We start from the raw sequence: 22,092 nt of genomic DNA, 5'->3' as shown, positions 1-22,092 counted from the left end.
GACGAATAACCGGCAGGAACAACATACAAAAACACTTCGTCCCACCAGTGATAGAATTCTGTGTGTATATGGTCCTGCATGCTGCAATGCTGATAATTACGGTACCGATGACGTTGCTGAAGTTAGTGATGTGAAGTGGGGGGAGAACGGGTGTTGTCATAACGACAACAAAACGTAAGGTTGACAACCACAGCTTAATTTACGCGTAGGGTTGAAAGGCTTGGAAATGGGAAGTGGGTTATCGAAAATGCGCAAATTTTCACTCTTTTACTGAAAGACATATCCGTAAGCAGCTCAATAATTTCTGCCCTTATCTAAGTAGACCGTTTTCTCTTTGAAGGTGTCTCCCTTTCATTGATTCAGTCTACCTAAATATAAGAAGAATGTGGAAGAAGTTGTACTCTTTTCGAAACTTTATTCTGAAAAATTTTTGCTAGCATCTGCTACCATTGAAACCCTGTAATTTTACTTCCAGTTTTTTTCAAAAACGGTCGTAACTAAACGCTTGCCACCAGAAGACTTGGACTCAAAACCACCTTAGTTTGAAAGCCGTGCTTTATTGCCACAAAGTGGAATAGGTGCAATGCGCTCTAAGAAGAAGTATTAGTATACCAAGTTGTATCACGGTGCGGTATCCCTTTCCGTTCGCTCCACGACTGGCTGTTAAGCGTTCAATTTTCCAAACTCCGTTCCTGTATGTGTTTAAAAACAATCTTCCTAATTTCTTTACAGTTTATACTAAATTGCTTGGCTATTAATAGAGAAAACCAGGCTATCCCACTTCTTCTATCTTCTTCTTCCCTCCCGGTCATTTGCCATTGTTCTCAGTTGACTGAGAATAATGAGAAAAATTCAATCGAGGGTAACGGGCTAACAGATTTACAAACCCAAAAGAGAGTTACGAATAAACTCGAAAGGAAGTCAAATGTAGAAATAAAATCAGTCGAAATTATTCGTGTCTTCCTAAGGCGCAGCTTCTTCAGAATTATTATGGAAATGAGAAATTTAACCTCACGCTGTGGGACTCAACGCTAGCTGGGTTTTACTCGGATTTTTGGACCCAGTGAGCTATGATGGTTAGAGGAAGATTAGCTATAAAAGATCTACACCCTCCTGCTGTACTTATTAAAAGTTCATTTTATTGGGTAAAACAAAATGATCCAATGTAAATCGATGTAACTTATATTTAGTAAATGAAGTCATGTTAGGCCAAAATTTGGAACGCCCTACATCTGTCTTAAATTTGCTTAGAACAATAAGCTGTGAGCATTCCAAAGGCATATAGCAAGCTTGGAATCCGCGATCAAGTTTAAACATGAATGAGTGATGCAAAACTGGGTAACTCGCATTTAGGCAGGTTGCGCTTCCGAGCAATCAGTTTGCCATCCATGGTAAAGATGATATTAGTGGTAGGGAAGGTAAAGTTGCTACTTGTAATGATAGTGATGATGGTAGCGATGATAATGATGAAGTTGTTTAAGAGTGGCAATTTCCCATGAAGAAGTTAGGTTGACTGTTCGACAAACACTCCTTTGCATGCCAGTTAACGCATTATGGAGTGCTTACTTGGGGTCTCGCTGTATCTCTCATTTATAATGGGGAAGAATATCATGGACAAGAATTTCAGCTGCGATTCATTCGAATCCCCAATGAGGAACACGGTATACAAATGAGTGTATTTGTCGACGTACGTGTAATTTGGGTTCAAGGAGAATATACGGTTGACAGAACCCCTGGAACTGCGCCTCCCTGCAGACCCTCCAGTAGGAGTGAAACCGGACGTGAACTGTCCAAGAGAATCCACCAAACTTGTGAATGGTTTCCCTCAAGAGAACATCAACAACATCAACATCGTCTTTTCACTATAGTCGCCGTCTTCTGCCTCAAGTCATACACAGCTTCCAAATTCATTTCCTGCATTATCAACGGCTCTGTCAGTGAATCCTAACACTGATCAGTTTTCTGATGATAAACTCGATCACCCACCGGAATGCTCAAACCAACTGGTGATTAAAATATGACAACCAATTTTGGTAACCAAAGGTTGCACAAAGCCCGGTAGTAGATCTTTCCAACCCTATAAAATCCAGAAGGCCATATTTACCGAGAGGTTTTCTGGAATGGATGGATCAATTTCACAGTCGGTTTGGGATACTATAATGAACTGTCGTTTATGTCACTTATGATTTCAGGTATAGACTCGCTTGACTAAGTCTTTAAATGTCTTATCCGCGTCACGATTTGACCTGGCTGATTCTTCCTGGTACTCCAAAAAACAGGACCGATCTGATGAGGGAGCACCTCGCGTATACGAAGTGTTTCCGTTCTTATCCAGCACCTTGATCTGTGTGGGCCGGAAACTTAATGACCAGTCAGTTCCCGACCATCTATATAAAGCAATAGTGAATTAACCCAGTTCGATTTTTCTTTGGTATCAGCTTTCCAATAGTGGATGAAGCTTCCGACGTATCCGTCGCCTCTCCGGCAACAACTGTGCAGATAAGCGCCTCAAAGCAAATAAAGGTGTCATCTACCCCATTAAAAAAACATTAAGCAAATGTAACATCGCAACTTTTCACAGATGCACCACAGAATGCACAAATCTCAAATTCGGACTTAATACGGAGGAACACTCAATATAGACGGAAATAAGTGCATGAAGACTGATGCAATCAATGTGTACTCAGGAACCATAGTTTCTGCGGAAACTGAAAGCTTGGTATAATAAACTGCCTGCGAATTTCAAGGAATGGATGGATTGTGGACCATTTTGGTTAGGATGGTCATACCATTCACAGTCCTCTTGGGGTAGTCTGTTTGCCAGCACTTTTTCTAGTTACTGGAAAAATGCTACTTCGGGATATACACAACGATGATAGGCTTCCACGGTAGCGTTTGACAATTCAATCAACAAAACCCAAACCAGATCTTTAGGCCCCAAAAAAGACGGAAGTTAGTTTCTGAGTTATAGTTTAGGTTGCCCTGTAGTGAATTATCTCTTATTGACTCAAAAGAAGTATGGTGAAATGTTTTACAGTTCTCCTGACAATCAGAAGAGAAATAGGCGAACAGCGATAACAATGTAGCGTTTTGGTCTGAAGCTGTCCTTTTGAAGCTTTGCTCTTAATAATAAAGATGTCAAAACTAATGGCCATATTTATTCGTGATTCTCCTAAAGGAAATGTATTTGTTACTCAAATATGAGGTGTATTTCTACCGTCCTGTGTTGATTAGTAGGTTTTTGTTTTAACCTAGAACCTGCTAACAAGATGCAAGGTGTCTGAAAGAATAGTCAAAAGAACTCTACTCGTTATCACGCATTCCGGAGGATAGTGTCTGTATAGCTTAGATACCTGATTTCGGATCACAATAGATCAGTGTCCCCAAAACCCTCTTCAATTTAGTGAAGCAATACACCAGAGCATTACCATGCTGGAAAATGAGAAGTCAAAAATGGCTAGACAACCACACGAAAATGCGCTACATATCAAACCTATGGAGCAGTGAATGTTGCGGCAATCTATACACAGAATGCCGCGCCCAATAGTGTGTGCGTCTGTCCATCGACCGCACAAACGTACGCACGCTGATCGCTGACGCTCCTTGCTCTGTTGCTGACTGAAAAGCGTGCGTGGGTAGGTTGTACCGCATGCAGGCCATAGTTGTGAACACAACCTTAGATGGATGTAGGTGTGAGCGCGATCACTCGCATGAATGCATTATGGCAGTGTTCCCGTGTCTGTTTTGTTCCGCTTGTATCCGCGCCCTCTCTCAATGGCTTGTCCCGCTCGTAGGAAAAATATGTCCCATCGTGATAGAGAGGCAGACAGTATGTGCGTAGATATATGGAGTTTGTAGAATGTGGTTACGCTGGCATCTGATGCTCATATGTGTGGTACACGTTTCATGGGATGGTGAGAAAAACCGGGTCGATACATTTTCGGCGCTCGATAATTGCCTACAAAGTAATTCACTAGTGAAACTCATCAGATTGTGGTTCACGTTCGCGAAAATGTCTATTCATACCTCCGAGGAATATTCAGCCCGAAAGAAGTAAATCCACCTGTAAAGCCATTGGAATGTTAGGATTCAGTACATCGACAGTCCGGCAAACCTACCGGTTCTAAACACACTATAAACCTGGAATTTTGTGATTTTTCCAGTACCTGACAACGTCATGTTCTGAGTGTGGTGACATCTTATGTACCTGCATTTTCTTCGATGAGGTAAGCATACTGAGCAAAACTTACCACAAATTCAGTGATATACAGTAATTTGTATGTCTTTTCAGGCTTTGTTAGCAATTACCTCGTGTATTCAGTTACAAAATCATATAGGGGACGACCAGAAATTGTCATCCTCTGCAGATATAATGCGATCACAAACTTGGTCTTTATAAAGCTGAAAGCCGAAGACAGGAGGCCAAGCCTGGAAACCCAAATACACATAGCACTTTTGGCTATTTCTATTAGCCATCAAAAGCACACTGGATTAATCTACCCTAAGAGCCAGGGTTCCTCTAAATCTTCACGCCCATTATGTAGGTACCGATAAAGTTGTTTAAGACAATGCTTCGAAATTTTCAGGGTATATCCTGGAGCAAAACTTCCTGATCAGTTTGAGCAACAGAAAGCATCTATATCTCCCTCCAACTTATTGAATTATGAGACCTACTCTGGTGCACCCTACCCAAGAAACGGGGTATCTTGCTTTCAGAGTAGACTGATAATGTGATGGGAGCTTCTTTTGTTTGGTTGCAGAGGTCTCTAGCTTGAATTCAAGTCGGGATCCTGCGTTCAACTAGGGGCTCCATTATCACCAATGGCGAGATGGTCCAAGTGGTTAGACCGCGAATTTACTGACCGGAAGGTCCGTGGTTCGAATCCGCCCTCCGCCACTCGACTTCCCCTGTCTAGACTTGGGTAACCTGACAGTATCCCAGCCCTCGTGCTTCCTTCGGGTGGCATGGCAGCTAGGCACCGGAAGGGTGTTACAGCTGAACACTTTATTTTATTTCTTTAATTTTCTAATTATCATACAGTGGTCCTTATTATATTGGATTTTTGTGAGTGTGATAAGTTAAAAATGAACTACCAGAAGTGATTTTCGACCTTACGGAGGCCCACATTATCTTAGCTCTGAACGGGAACTGCGCAACCGGTCACCATTCTGAAACAACTGGACTTGGTCTAGGAAGCCACCAGTAAATATATATATATATATATGTATATATAATCTGTATTAAACTGTTGAAATATTGAGCTTGATAGTAAAACAGACGACCTGCTGTTTCGGATATCATCTAACAAAATATTTCAATTTTTGTATCTTCAGTTTCTAACCTAACATTATTGTGCCTTCCCCAATATAAATATTGGTCTTCCATTCGCGATACCGTGATCGGGGAATACTAGCGCTATGATGGAATGTCCGTTTTGTTAAAAATTTCTCTGTTTTGATCACCAATATTTTGTTTGCTGTAAGTGGCAAGTATCTCGAGGTTTCTTACTGTTAGCGTACTGAAGCAATCATTCACAAAATATATGAAAGTGATTCTTTAACTAGAGAGAACACTTTGTTCTTCAAAAATATCTCTCATAGTTACTCGAATCTTTTTATAGGCAGTATTTATTAGGCATGGTCATCGAATAGCTCTTCAGAATTTGTCTGTTGTTTCCTAAAGTGCCTTATTTACCAATCCAATGGACCACGCTGAGACAGACTTCCCTTTTCTGGTTGTTTCTTGAATCCAAGACAATTCGACTTTTGTATGTTTTTTTAGTTTGTTACTTATTTTCATATGGGATCTGACACATATCATTCTCATCTCGCTGTTCGGGGGCGAGATGGTCCAAGTGGTTAGATCGCGAATTTACTGACCGGAAGGTCCTTGGTTCGAATCCGACCTCCGCCACTCGACTTCCCCTGTCTAGACTTGGGCAACCTGGCAGTATCCCAGCCCTCGTGCTTCCTTCGGGTGGCATGGCAGCTAGGCACCGGAAGGGTGCTAAAGCTGAACACTTTATTTTCTTTTTTTCATTCATCTCGCTGTTCAGTCATATGACAATCTCTAAGTCGTGCGTTAAAAACGAAAACAGCAATTCATTTGTGACCATGAAATTGTTATCCGGAGTCATCAATTAGTGAATAGATGTCTCCTTGGACCGCAATTACGCCTACTGTGTTGCTGATATAACACGATGGATAAGTTTGATGCGATCTTAAAGTTAACGATGGCCACAGTTAATGCACAAAAAACCCTAATGGCGGAGCCAATCTTGCGGCCCCTGAGTTAGAACCATTTGAGCTACCCCGAAGAAGGCTGTAACCTAGACGTTATGATTTGATGACGACAGTTTGCGCGTCATGTTGTTGCGAACCGTTCATACGTATGCCCGATCATGATTAAGTGTGCAGAGTTTTGTTTAGCATCACCTTGTTTGAATGAATCGGTATGATTAGGTCGTAAAAAACAACATTGCACGCTCCTTGAATTACCGAAGCGGCATCCGCGTGCAAAATCCTGTGCTTCGTTTTGTCCGACGCTGGACAGTTTATTCACACAAAGGTGATTCGCTTAAGTACACAATATTCTGTTTGCTCCTGGCAGGCTTCATGAGACCAACGTCTTACATTCATGTTCGTTTGTCCTTTATGTTGAACATGTCATCCATTAAAAACATTGCCGTCAACTTCGACAAACATGCGGGCTAAGGCTCCGCGTACTAAGTGTATTAACTCTAGTGTCCTTACTTCATGCCTCAGAATGAAAGTACCACAGAGCTGTGATGCAACTCGGGACGATGAAGCCTTATGCAGGGTATATTAGTACAGGAAAATATTATAAATTGGCAGTGGCCAACCCCTGTCAAAGTGACATCAATTTGTCTGGCACGCCCGAAAGTTTTACTAGGAAATCACACTTTATAGTTTTAGAGATGGCACGATCCACTCTTACGAGGATTGTAGGACGTAGACAAACAACACTCAGCAGCCCATTTCATAACCTACAATACAGAGTCTCGTAAGTTGTCGACACTTTTTCACCGTAATGAACTATTCCACGACTTTTGGTCTAGGGCTTGTGGGGCTGTGATATAGCACTCCCAAGGTCAAAAGTTTTTCTGCCGTTTACAGCCGTTTCTGCCGTTTCAGCCGCTTACATTTATCAAAGCCGGGAACTACAGTTCGCCAAAGTTTTGTGAGATTTTGTACAGTAGCGACCTGATTGTACAATGAGGTGAATACGATCGATATCTTGTCACTATTTCAAGGAAGGGAATGCACTAACTTCAGAAAAAAGGATCCGTATCCATTCATCTTTATTCATCGGTATGTTCGCTGAGCACGACGGTTAGATTTCAAACGTCTCAACAGTCAGAATGACGACATTACCTGCTCGCCATTCACGGCAACTTCTGAATATCGAGCTCATCCTTTCGTTTTCTGGGGACTTACAAGGGACGTGGTTTAGGTATGAGACCTTAAGTCTCATAAATTTAACTTGACCCCATGATCATCCTCCCCATACATTTGCTTACTCCGCCCACGTACTTTGGATCTCCACTTTTTGATCAGCTACATCCGTTATTCACCTTGCCGCAATGGCCGTCCCATCAAGCAGAGATCTATTACCATGTATTTCTGTGTGTGAATGTGCGCAAAGGACTTACTCAGCCAAGGGTGCTTGTGCTCGGTTTGCTGAAACTGTCCTGACTTGTTCTCTCATGATTTCCATGTAATCGCATCGCCAGTCACGAGACTGTCGTCGGAAGCGACGATCACAACCCTTAGTACCAGGCCAACATTTCGCTTGCCGTTGTTCGGTTCGCAGACCTTGACATTACAGTTGCCGATCATTGACAGACTTGTGCACTTGTTGACGCCAAGAACGTGGACAATTGTGATTTCTTGCATAACTTTACTAGTATTTGATTAAACAGCACCGTAGACTTTATAACCCTATTTTTCCTTCTGACATTTAAGGTCGTCCAAACCTATGCGTGACTCTAAGTTCCGTATCGGGATATTCAACAAAGTCATTTTTCAGGCGCCTTAAATTCTTTAGCACAGTTGTAGCTCAGAGCAATAAGGGGAACACTCTACATTGATGACGCTTAGGAGACAATCCTCGCACAACTGTGAGCGTGAAGCTAAATCCGCTCTCACCACTTAAGTCCACTGTGCACTACTAAGCCAGTAGGCCAACAGTAGTATGTTTGGCACCCTTGTGCCTTCCTTTGGATAGATACCGATAGTATCACCATGTGATGACAGTCTGACTAAGATGACAAATGGTGTGAATTAGTGTGAAGAGAAACAGTGGAACAATGTGACTCTTGCCTGTAATTTTAGCCTTTGTCACGGCTGGTTTTTGAAACCGTGTCTTTGTTCATGATCTTACACAGATGTACAAAGCACACATGTACGGCTGACCATACAGAGGCAGCAATGTCAGTGGCATGAACAACATGTCTTTTTTCGTCCTCTGAGTTAATCAACCTGCAAATGCGCGATCTTCAGCGCTTGGATGATATCGCTGGAATTTGCGGAACACAAAACACCCATAGACAGTGTGTGTGATTTTCCCCAGTTTAATCGGTTTTGCTGATTGCTGGTGGTGTAGTAGTTGTTGGTCATGAAGAGGGGTGTCCGATAACGGTTAAAATTCGATAACAAAACAGGTTTGTTGAGCGAAGTGGAACGTGCCCACGTGAAGTAATTATAGGGTTAGCGTTTTGCCGGAATAAAAGCATGTGAAGTCTAAGTGTGTCACATATCTTTGGTGAACACACTTATTATGGTCAGTTACGAAGTTTGGCGTGAAGGAAGTAGTTGAGTGCGGAAGAAATGTATCGAATGAAGTTAACGGTTGATCATTTGTAGTGCATCAAACTAAGTAGGAATACATCTGCCAATAAAACCAGAACCGTTTTAGTTGAACAGTTCACCAGCACTTTCATGTTATTTTACTCGCCTTCTGCATCCTGGTGATAAAGACTCAAGTACTGTTTGGATTGTTCCATAACTGGCCACAGATCACATCACACAGAACATCTTACTGGTCAGAAGCAAATGCTAGTTGGTGAGAACTGAACATCTACGCCTGTCCTGATCAGTCGTTGAAGAGAACCTAAATACTCACTGAATATTATCAAAGACAAGAGGCAGTCAGCAGGTTCATTCAAATGTATGGTACGTCTAGTGTTACAGCAGTATCCAATGTGGAAACAGAGACATACACGAGCAGTGAATAAGCCCAAAATGAACGCGTTGATGAACTTAACAATGTTCTCACGGTAAATAATTTTGGGAATCCCATAGAATCGTTATCAAGTATTGTGTGGAAGATGATAAAGTTCATAATATGCAAGTCTTCTTGGTCAAAAGTGCCTGCGTTTGCGAGGGGGTCACGCTACTAGGATGCTAAGCAGAAAATCGGATCATCTGATGGACATACTCAAAGGTTATCTGAAAACCATAGTCCAATTGTTTCTGGCCATTTTGCTCATTGTTCGACACAGGACTAGTACCTTATTGCTAGCCACATGGATTGTAGTAAGCTTTTTGGGGAAGTGTCTATGGCGCAATGAATAATTTAGTACATGGGATATAGTAAGGGACTTCCGAACATGCGTTTGTGACGTGAGGCCGTCTATCGTTTACGCCTGATTAGTGCCTGCCAGGGCACGCAGTATGGAGACAGAGAACCAGGAACACAGCCATACCGCCAAGTGAACACGTGTGAAAGTGGATAGGATCACTCATTTGGTCGATCTCGTTCAGCCAATGTCCACGCTCTGGCTTTTACCGCTGTCATGCATACATACACCACTGTTGCTAAGCCGTGTTTCGCATGCTCCACCCGCGCGCCCGCTATCCGGATCGTGCGTTGGCCGATGGTGACCTTTGCGGCGCGTAGTTTTATGCAAATGCACTTTCGGTCTGGAGGCGTCTTGACGGCTCGCATAACCGGGATACCCGGATTAAGTTTCCATTTCAAATCGTCTTACAAGAGGGACTTTTTGACTTATCGCGGGCAAGGTTACAGCAATCAAATCTTGGTGCATGTGTGTGAACTGACCGTCAGCTGACTATTATCTTTGATTCGCAGAAGTTACTACTAAAATCACGGGTATGTGTTTTGGATAGTTTCAGTACTCCGGAACACACCAGGGGTATGCTGGAATCGTGCGGTTCCTGCTCGTAACCGTTCACGAAATATACACAAGTGAACTGATCTGTGATGAAACCGCTAAGCAAGGTTAGTTGACAAATTTACCGTTTAAACCACACTTCGTTGTGGGCAACTTTGTCGCAGAAATTGGAAGCGTATGTTAGTGCGAATGCTATCTTTTACGGAGATGAGGTTTGTGCCTTTAATTATAAAATCAGGATTTTTTAAACTTTTAGGTGCTCGAGTAATGTACTCATAATGGTTATTAGTCGTCCCGCGGCTTAAGTTGTTGGGAGATTTCGTTTCTACACACCCTCCGCTATAAATGCATTTGTGAGCTACCTGATGCTGCTAGCAGACCGAAACGGTGAGGAAACGTAAGTGTTATTTTAGCTTCTTTCGGGCCCAAGCTAACAAAGTTCACGGAAAATTCTAGTTCAAGACCACACTCTAAGAACGATATTTATGTAATTTAAAATTCGTGAGTGTTGCCATATTGCCGATTTCTTAAATTCGGCGTCATCCATTAACCAGATATCCGGCAGACATCGGTTGTTTTACCGTAATCTCTCTCCCATAGTGATTGGAATTCCTCACACCGTGTGCACATGTTTCATGTACGCAAGTCGGTTGAAACTGTTCACCAACTGCTAGGTGTTTCCAGCTTGCTGAACAAACTATTGATCGTTTCCTTGGTGTAGTCCAGTGGTTGATTCTGCAGCACACTGTTTGGGTACACGTATCATGGTCGATGGTGAGCGTCGCCGGACCACGTGCAAATAAACTGCGAACGAACTAGGACAATAAAACAGAAAGTAACAAAAGAAAAGAAGGCTTTGTGCGCTTGTTTGATGCAACTGCAATAGTTCGCTGCTTTCCATGATGCATTCATTTGTTCTTGACTGTATTTAGCATCTTATAACGCTAGAGAATACGACTTTAAAATCACTTCGGCTCTTCTATTTCAGAAGACCTATAAGTCAATCGTATTTTATTGTAACCCATACTGCTTATTTGCATTCCAAATCATCATTCTTAACCAGGGTACCAGTAGGAAACCTAAAATCCAAGAGTGATCAAGCGGCAACATACTCTTATGAGAAGTGGCTGAAATTTCGCAAACGTGTAAGGTTAGGTGGCTAGTATACGGCAGAATGTTACCACCGTCAACCTGGTTGGAAACTATTACTGTTACATTCAGAAACGTAGTTCAAAACCTTTTTCTGTTACTCTGTCCAGCTGCACAAGACGTGTATGAAAGTGCTAGTATGAGGGAATCCGATCTTGGATTGGATACAATTTAATTCAGTTTGTACTATGACAACTCGTTTGGCTGATCCTCTGACGACTTTAATGCGATTATTTTGGTTGATTTGGGTTAAAAACGCAGAGCAATAAACTTCTGATACACTCCATCGGCGGCACTTATCCTTTGCAGTGACTGATTTGAACCTCAGACATCTGACGTGCAAGGCGAGCCGTGGGACCAGTACTCCACCAACCCAAATGGGATCCATCCGAATCATCACGTTAACAAGCTCGTCTCGTATGCCACTTGTCCGAGTTGTGAGATGCTGCATGGTCAGAAATATGCATTGCTAGAGGGTATCTGGCTGAGCAATATTCGGGTTCAGTGTTTCTTCTCTTTCGTGTGGACTAGCCTGTGTGACTATGCCGTAAAAGTCGGAGAACGGTCCAAGCGAGGCTATCGTGAATGACTGTATTAGCAAGAGCAAATTTTAGAGTATATTCCACTAGGGACTTCGATCTGTAAGAGAAGTCAGGCCATGGTAAAAGGCTGAGAAGCACCTTAGAGTCGTTTCATTCTCGCTGGGAATTATCGGCAGTGAGCACCTCACGAAAGCTCGGGGTGATTCGCAAACTCCAGACCAGTAGTTGATCAGCGGTATGGTTCACGCGCACTTGAGGGGAATTTAGTGGCACTGCACCTTCTATAGCTGAATTAACATCACGTGTCCACTTGTGATCGGCTCCTCGCTTAACGAGTCATCATATGGGCAGTTCAAAATAATAAGGGGTCGGACGTCACAGGCTGTTCACTTCCTGCTTTGTGGTCACAAGTGAAGAAATATGGTTCTCTAGCTGTCCTGCATAAAACAAACTGTTAAACAACACGCTTAAAGTGAAATCTTGAGTTTCTTCGTATTTTAAACCTTTGTTTACTGGTGGGGCTGTCAAAAGAAGGGTTTCTGAGGATAACTGATTAGGTCAGCCTCGTACGCTTGCATGAGCCACGTTTGAGGTGTGCGATCGCACTTTTGCCTGTTTCTGAGTCTTCGTTGAGCCCGGAAACTTCTCAGGCCATAGACAGCCTCCCATAGCGTTCCTTGTGGCTTGCATGCAGGATAATGCAGTTAAGGCTAAAATAGCTTTATGAGGAGGACTACTTTCGTGTATGTGTCGACGGGCTTCCTGTACCTAATTGCCAGCCACAAAGCTCGAAATTCTCACTCTGCATACATGTAGATCCCGAGGGTTTCAGTGGTACATCAGAAAACCTCTGGGTGGCCGGAAGTCACTTTCCTTGATGCTGACCATATCACATGATTGCTTAATTGGTATAGAAAATGTGACTGAAGCGCTTTTCACAATTGGCTTTTCGTTGAATTCAGTCTGTGGTCATAGAACAGTACCTAGACTTGAGTTTGAATCAGTGTTAAGCTAGGTAATATGTTTGATCATATAAATATAGTGCCATGTGGAAAACAGAACTAACCCTCAGAGACAAAGCCTCTTCATGTAGGCCCGACATTTCTCCCAAGATATTTCGTTAAAGGTGATAAATCGATAAGAATCAAGAATTTCCACTCTCTTTTGATAATTAGGACGTCTCTGGCGTATTCTCCCGTTGCATATCTGTCAGGATGTGTTGATCTTACGCTCAATTATCTTTATGTTTTCAGTGCGACAGTTTACGGTTCCCGTACTGTATGTTTTCAGAATTGTATTCTGACGAAAATCACCAGATTTGACTAACCATAGAAGTGAGGAAACCCTTGCTTATCACTGTAACCCATATGTCTTAGTGATAAAGTAACAGTCTTGAGGAACACAGAAAGTGTTAAACCAGATTGGATGCACAGAGTGTTTTCTGCTTGAGGTTACTTATTAGAATTTGTGTGGTACAGGTCTGATCTAGCAACCTACCATGTGATTCAGTTTTCCGACGAAGATCCTGAAGAAACAAAACCCATGAAATACTATCGGTTTTTACCAAATCCATTGTCTCCTAATCCCTAAAAATGGCTCTGAAACTGATGTATTTTGGGGGAAGTTAGCAGGCTGATATGTTACAGACTCCGGTTACGTATACACAGAATGATTATAAAGACAAACCTATGGGTGGATCTGAACCAATGGCTCTACGCTTTTTCGACAGGCGCTATGCCAACAGCTTTTGATGACGACTGCGGTCCGTCGCACTCATGCGGATTACATTCACAAATGTTTCGCCATATCCCGTGGATATCTATTTGCCCACGCTATTCATTTCGTGATCTGCCATCTCCATCTTTATTTTAAAAGTTTGAACCGATTCCCCATCTAGGAACTCATGCGCAGATAAGCCTAGACTTTTAATCCGCTATGGAGAAGTTTTCTGAATCGAGCTTGCATTTCAGGTAGTCTAGGTATGACCAAGGGCGAGCGTCCACTCTAGTTCATTTTTAATTAGCCAATCCGACTAATCAGAGCTCGCTGACGCTGTGGCACGCCTCTGCGTGTCTTTTGTTTTACTATATGTGGACTTAGGTTTGCCGACTTGAGAACGTTAGATCAGCTGAAAACAATATTAGCGACGGATTCTTCGATGCTAATCAAAACAACATCTGGATGTGCCAACCGAATTGAGCCATGCTACACTCGGCATAACAAGGGGTTACATTCTGATTCCAATTGTTCGTTCCCGTATCTACTCCTTACTTTTCTCAGAAACTGTAGGTAGTGTAATTTATGGAACATCAGGGAACCCTAATACATTTCGTAACGAGTAGTTCTGTAGGTTCTGCTTTTATGCACACTGTTTGGTAGCATACGCATATGAAGTATTCTGCTTGGCTGTCCGTGCGATATTTGTTTGTAAAGGATCCGTTTTCCGAAAGCTTTGCACCATGTAAATGAGGATTTTGTTGCTCTATCTGCACCTTACGAACACTTTAAAGGTTGAATGTTGCCGTGATCCGTCACAAACGTATGCAATGCTCTAATCAATGGATTTCTGATGAGTAGCTCACTACGATTCGATGAAGAGGCAAAAGACAGGTCAGACTCATCACCGTAGACTAATGGGCATGTGTAAATATGGGTGAATTTGGGTGCTCATTGGAAGCAGACTCCTCTATGGTTTCGTATGACGAACAATAAGGTGTGTTTTCATATCATCCCTTGTTTATTGCTCTGGTATACCAGATTATCTTTTTCCACTTAATCAATAATCCTAAGACTAATGACCTTATTCTAATCACTAACATAATTACATCTCATCCCATGTTAAAGCCGGAGTATTTTCAGGACAACTTTTCCATCTATCACAGGGCACTCTTGAATCAAAATGGAAATCTCATAGACTGGGAGAAGCACACATTGTCCCCGGCTAGAGTGCTTTGAAGGCCAGTGAGATTTAGTACAATTTCTGAGGTTATTTCACTCGGGGAGAAAATCGTGAAAATTAACCAACTCTCAGGATGTCTGGCTTACGGAACCAAATAGTGTTTTGGGGGTTTGCACAACAAGGGAGAGTTACTGCGGTTCCTCATTTTTTCTGTGACAGAATAGAGTGTGTATCGATTGGCGCCAGTTGTGTGACCCTTCCACTTCACGAGATGGAGTTGTGTCATTATTGTTAGGGATACGTAGTCTAATAGCATCTTCAAGATTAATTTTGATGTTTTGTATTTTGTAAATCTCAAAACCATTTATGAAAGTGAGGTAACAAATATCCTCTTTGAGATTTGGTACCACAGCACTATTTCGTTTTGGCCGCTTGTGGACGATCTGTCTGATTTTCAGCTGAGCTTTGCAGAATGGGATTGCTTGTTACCGAGTGTACTAGCTAGGAAACTCATTCACCTTGTGCGGATGAACAGTATCCCTTTTTCAACCTGAACGATGAGCAGCAGTATTGTGATAAGATAATTATTACTTCGTAAATAATGACTAGGAAACTGACAGTTTCGCTCGTATACGTTAAGAGGGTTGCAGCTACAGATTTGGGGCGATAGCACCAGTGCACCTTCGATTCAATGAGAAAATAACATCTAAAGTACACAAGGTTGATCTAATCCTTTCTGGAAGGCGCTGTCCGACACTCACAAAAATCGACATCTCGCTTTTTTGGGTATCCCTTCATGTGACTGCTAATGCTCTCCTTTAGCAAACGGTTGTTCAAAAGTCAGTTTTTGTTTTCTGATTATCATCCGCCTGTGAGTCTCCTACTATACGTGACTTTAGCGAAGGTTAATGGTGCACGGCAAATATTTGTTAATTTCGCGTTGAATTCAGTTGTTTGAACTGTCCTGCCAAGTGTCATCAATAGAGATAACTGTAGCCAGCTGTGTAAGTAGTAAGATCCTGTTAACCCTCATAACTGGATAACATAAGAACTAAATTTTTATCCATCTTAAGGCGACTAGCACTGCCTAAGTTTTGCACTCTGACTGGTTACATCCTTTCTTCAATCACATTGGTATTTTCTTTTAATTTGGTGACCACCCGAAGCTGTTTAAAAGTGTTACCTATTCCGAAAGCTGACACCGCAAAACGGACAGTTTTACAGTCGTTGCATGCTACTGGTTAGGTTACTGAGAGCTCTTTGACCGGTTTCTCATTTCTTTGGGCTCAGTCTCTGAGCTTTCTTCAACTTTGTGTTATGGTATGTATGTATGTTGAAAACAAATTGGATGGAATTAAGCAAACACTCTCCTTTGCACATCAACTGCTTTTAACGGGAAGCTTAGCTGGATCCAGCTGGAACTCTCGTCTATGGCGAAAGATAATCGTATATTTTGGACGAATCAGGGCCCAAGACGGACGAAAAAAAAACATCGTAGTAATAAAATCCGACATGTGATCCCGAATGAATTTCGAAAGTTGTATTAGCTGTCATCTATATTTAAATATCTCTTACTTCAAGCGTTGTCTTGAACTTCCATATTGCAGTTTATGAATCCTAAATACTCGCTCACTGAAATCTGACTTTATGCAACCACAAACAATCAAGATGTATATTCAATGCCCAACAGTTAACTCCTGATTGTTTTTGGATTTGTCGAATTCTTTTTCAGTGCACTCTATCTTACGTGGTCTTCTTCATGTCCTGACGCAATCGCTTTTATGAATCGAAACTAAACTTGATGTTTTAGCCGCTCCGCTTCAGACAGGTAACGTTAATTCGTGACCAGTTCTCAAGCAAAATTACTTTAATCCTTTCTTACTAGCTTCTGTACTGTGTTATTGTTTTAGGGGAAAACCCTTCTATAAAAGTGAGGGTAATCTGCACATCGGTATTCAAACGAAAGACCAGAGATTTAGGGACCTAAACAGTAATCTCTGAATTGCGATTGAGACAACGCGAATCCTGCAGCTATGGTGATGTCTGGTCCATAAAACAATCTCACTATAATGTTTCTTGAAGCGCATGATTCTTGGGCAATGAATGAGGTGTTGGACCACTCTCCCGCTTTGTATTAAATGACCTTGATAAACTTATGCGCAGGCTTTTTACAGATTGACTCCACAAATTATCTACTCGGTGCTGGCCCGGGTTCTTGACAAGACTGTGCCCCTTTCGTTTCCGTCAAAATCACGTGAACCATAAGTATCAATTCAATGGTTCTTTTTTAGCTCAAAGTTTCGTTTCTACGGATTTTTAACATCAGTGCGTACGGCTCAGAGGAACTAGATTTGTGGTCTGTTTAAAATTGAATCCCTAACGCGATTCTACATATGTTTATAAGCTAGTCACACTTTTCAAGCCTAATTTTATCCCATTACTATTTGTGGCCATGATAGACCTGCTTCACCTCCGAGGATGCGCTGTATAGAAACTAACTTAAGGTATACATGTAACTTTGCGAAAGCAGTATGGGTCTCCTTTGAATTAACGAGTTACACGCACGAACACTTTAACCGAGTTCTCATATTTACCGCGCCTCACTACGTTGTGATGATCTAGCATATTACATCACCAATATTGTTACATGTCTACTAAATCTTATAAAAGTTGGTAGTTAACATATGGACAGGAGACGTGAGCTGTGGCTCTCAACTAGGCCACTCAGTACTTACTTGCTAATCGCGGTTGCCCAACCCAGCCTTTGTCAATGCCAATCACTGTATGCTCATTTTTTATTCAGCCTGTGATTCTTCATCTCACCGTACAGTAACCAAGATTCCCCAGAGAAAAGCCAACGATAGTCGTGAACCACTGTCCCTATTTTATCAGAATAGTGGGCCAACAGCATCTTCATAGCTATGGACTTGTTAACGGACGCTTGCTTTAAGAGACAGTAAGTTGAGAAGTCCATCCATACAACCCTACTAACCGCGAAATGCACCCATAAAGTTCAACCAGCCCCTGCGATCCCCACTCTCTCAAGTACTTAAGTTCTGTCGCTGGCCGCTTCGCTTACCGTGAATCATTCAAATAGTGTGACTAACTGTTCACCTTCAGGTGTGAAAAATAGACAGTCATGGTGGTTAGGGATCCTAGCGACTCACGGAACGGTCATATTTACTCAAGTGCTGACGAATGTCGCGACCAGGGTGTGCTTAATCTCTTTCAAGCTCTGTGGGGTGAGAAACTTTGTTCATCGTTTCTGACAATCATAGCATTCCCTTGCTTTTCAGAAACTCTGTTACGTCTGTACATCATTTCAAGCTCTCAGCGATCAGTAGAAAGTGTCTACGTTTAGATTTCTCGGAAAAGTCTACTTCTTGGTACTAGCAGGTTGTCAGTTTTTGTTTCAGAGGGGTATAGAAAATTATCTGTGAACCCATTTTGCGTTTCACAAAAATGCTTGGTCAAGTAAAGTTTGCAAGGCTCGATTATTATTTACAACCTCAGATTGTTAAAAGTTCTGTTATTAAGGTCTGGCGCATCCTTTCCGGTACGGTGTTTTGCTTTCCCCTTTCTGTTGTATTAAAAACATTCAGCCTACGTAATAGCACAGAATTAGTACGCATGCCTGCTGCCTGACGTTATTCTATCCCATCTCCTTTTCTGGTACATGTAATTTCTTCGATCTGTCTTGCTGTGGTTTGTTTTCCATGTGTGGCTTTTTGGAATTCCTTTCAACCTTTGTTTGATGAATGTCACCAGACAAATTAGGATTATTTTTAAGGCATTAGCATTACTGATCGTCCGATCAGTATTTACATACGTTTATTTAACGTACTTTTGGCGTCACGCCTCTCTGAAATCGAGTACCGAGCATCTGTGGAAGTAAGACACCTTGCAATTAGCTCGTCGCGACATCTAAATTGAAAAGGTTTGTGACTTCAGTGAAAATATTTCAGCCCGCTTTCCATTTTACACGTGTTTTAACCCTTCCATGCCTATTCATCACTCAAAATATAATGTAGCTTATGCGGTTTTTGTTCATGTGGCCTTCTGTGGAAGTGAGTAGGAAGTATCCACCCAATTTCTCACTGCCTATAACACCCCGATTGCAACCAGTTGTCAAGCTCGCCAAAGAGATCGAACGCCATCTGATCAGCAAACAGTAAGCGTACCAAGCTGCCATTTCTCCGACACTGCAAGCTCGAAAGCGTTGTTCCATTTAGCGTGACCCGTCAGTCACGACAAGCTTGAGAGCTGGCTAGAAAAATCCATAGACAAATCCTGATAACGGACCTGCACAACTACCTTAGGAAATATGACAGAACAGTTATCAAATAGTAGGTCCCGGAATTTTACGTAAACCGATGAACATAACACAACGACAGAGTAAGCGTAGCTGCCATTTCTCCGACACTGCAAGCTCGAAAGCGTTGTTCCATTTAGCGTGACCCGTCAGTCACGACAAGCTTGAGAGCTGGCTAGAAAAATCCATAGACAAATCCTGATAACGGACCTGCACAACTACCTTAGGAAATATGACAGAACAGTTATCAAATAGTAGGTCCCGGAATTTTACGTAAACCGATGAACATAACACAACGACAGACTGGATCCCCCTCCAAAATCAAGGTTTGTCTCCAGAAAAGGCTCCTGGGCAGAGAGAGAATGAAAACATTGTAATGTGACTAGATTTGGTAGTATTCATCCGTATTCCATGCTATCAATGGAGCCAGTCTGTGTTGGAAGACCGAGAAGCGCTATATGTTGTTTCATTCTTGTTGAAAATCATCAGCACTCAGGGTAACTGATAGACAAATCACCTCTCTGGTGACAACACACACACAGGAAAGACAACCACTCCACATCAAGAGATTCCATTTCCTGTTAGAGGCGCTACGCGTGTGGAGCGACCAGCCGGCTTAGAAGTTGTGGGTGGCTCATCAAACTTGATAGGGATGCTGAACTGCCAGTCCACCGTATAATTCTGTCATCATTTATGCGCAGACAATCAATCGTCAGCTTTCCTGGCAATCTGAATAAAGAGCATTTTGAAGAGTGATGAAAATGTCACCATTACATAGAGGATAGCTGTTATCCACTATGGATAAATCAGAATACATTTTTGGGACAAATGCTCTACTCGGTCGCTATCCTCTTGAGAGTAGACGGCGTAAAACATTCGGGAACCTAATGAAAAGAGCCTGAAGGAACTGGAAAAGTTCCAAGAGATCCCAAACTCAAGCTCCGGTTGTTATCTGCCACGATGAACTACTAAAAGTGTATGAAGAACCAACGCAAACACGACAAGTTCTATTGCTCTCATGGATACCGGAGTGTAACTTCTCTGATGAACTTTTGGAGTAACTTATTATTGTTAGTAGTAGTATTGATTTATCCCAACACTTAACCAACTACAGAAGACACATTTCGTAAAACCAGTAGAAGGCAGTGTTTAGGTAAGAAAAAATAGTGTTCCCATTTGATGGAAATTAGTGTTCATGTTTGCGGAGTTCGTCCCATCCTGAAGGACTTTCGCCGTACTGGAAAGCAATGAAGATGTAGTAGATATATGCAGAGAGAGAACCCTGCGAGGTGCTCATCTTATGCTTAGCTAGATGTTTTGTGGAATATTATGAGGAATTAAAAGGAACGTCAATGGAGTTACAGCGGAAAGTGCAAGACTGAATTGGTAAACCTGGAATGAATTGCACTCCAAAGCATAATATGGATCCAGAATGTGAGCGATAATCTTGTTGTCACCGAAATACTGAAATTCGGCACGAAAAACAGCTGATAAACAAAATTTTCAACGACAATAATCACACGATGAAGAAAGATAATCTTAAGGTGTTGGAATTCTTGGCCGTTACGATCACCAGATTGCTAAGGGGGGACCCATTTAGGAAGCCTTCCAAACCGTCACTATTAACACCGCATCAATAGACTGTTCGAGTAGGTCGAGAAGCACTGCAAACTTGCGAGCCAAGATCTCATGAGGGATATGCTCTTACAATTTATTTAAAAGGAATGGAAACCTGAAAAAGTGCATCTGCGCACCTTAATAACATCCTTTATACTTCAAGAGCACCTCTGAAAAGACGGTAGCGACTATTTCACGTCATAGTACAGAGGTGACTCACAAGCATATGAAGATTTTATCAGTAGCAACATTAAAATCAAAGTGAAAAAAATGAATCGTTGACTAAAGATTGCAACATACACTAAATGAGGTCAACGGGGAGAAACCTTTCTTCCATGCTTTGCGAATACAGTCGCCACTAACATACACGATCGATTGTTGTCCTTTCCCGTATGTAAAATCAAGACGGACAAAAGTTCGGGTTAAAAATCTTCACATAAAAGCCAGATGTTTTATGCTAGTCTAGTTAATTAAAACGATCTGAAAGGACGCGCTGAATTCTAATAGCTAAAAGGTTATCCGTATGGCGCACATAGCGAGGTGCAGCATTATTTGTTCCCCATTAAATTCACAATTTCATTGACAAATTTTCCTGATAATAACTGTTTCTTTTCTTCGCTATTTCTCCGATTTTCTACGTAATATACTCAACAGACTCGGAACTGGATCGCGCAAACGTGCGATTCGATTGCATACCAGCGAAATCCATATTTAGTCACGGGATAGGGTTTGCACACCGTCGAACTTTCCAGCTAGGTGTATCTCGTAATCTTGCTATGATTTTGCATGAGCTTACAGGTTTCCAAAACCGTGAATGCACTGTGTTTTAAGTCACAAACGAATCTTCATTCGTTAGTAGATCTATTTATTCTTGGCTTTCCGTGATACATCGCCTTCATACACAGAATAAGTAGGTGGACATTGTCTATGTGACCTTTTCTGTTTTTAAAGGTGGTTATGCTTATATAATCGCTTTTTTAAATAGGTTTTTTGCTCGTCGGGCTCTACAAAACGCTACTGTACATGTGAATAGAACTTTTTCAAGGTCACCAAATTCAGTGGCTGATTGCTTTCGGATTTATCTAAACAACGAAGCGAACAGTTATTTTCTGCTTACGAAACTTTCATTATGAGATCTTTATAATACACCCCCCTTAGAATACTAGGATCAGTTACAATCTGATTTATGAGTATCACAACGGTAAAAGTTTTGATCACTCTAATTGTTAGTATAACATCATCCTTGATATATAGGATTGGAATTCGACACCGGAAACTTAAAGATAAACCATGTGAAACGAAACGGGCGCATTGTACAAGTGACATTAAAACAGCTAGAAACAGTGTGGGGTTTTGTCATGGCCATTGCTTCCTTTCTCTTACTGGGGAACTTTGGACTAACTTAGACTCATTGAC

General features: G+C 41.8%; 1 protein-coding gene across 1 annotated transcript in view; it reads left to right on the top strand.

Annotated features, from left to right (window-relative positions):
* Positions 1–3,846: 3,846 nt before the first annotated feature.
* The window catches only part of T265_05775 (hypothetical protein), a gene marked incomplete at both ends in the record, with an annotated part of 60,257 nt that continues 42,011 nt past the window's right edge, over positions 3,847–22,092 (top strand). The window contains one exon of the mRNA XM_009170855.1: positions 3,847–4,226. Coding sequence (XP_009169119.1) covers positions 4,222–4,226 — 5 coding nt within the window. The remainder of the gene's footprint in view (positions 4,227–22,092) is intronic.

Source organism: Opisthorchis viverrini (genome assembly GCF_000715545.1).
Source record: "Opisthorchis viverrini unplaced genomic scaffold opera_v5_106, whole genome shotgun sequence".
NCBI classification, from domain to species: domain Eukaryota; kingdom Metazoa; phylum Platyhelminthes; class Trematoda; order Opisthorchiida; family Opisthorchiidae; genus Opisthorchis; species Opisthorchis viverrini.
Note: the sequence above shows the minus strand (reverse complement) of the source record. Positions and strands in the feature narration are given on the sequence as shown.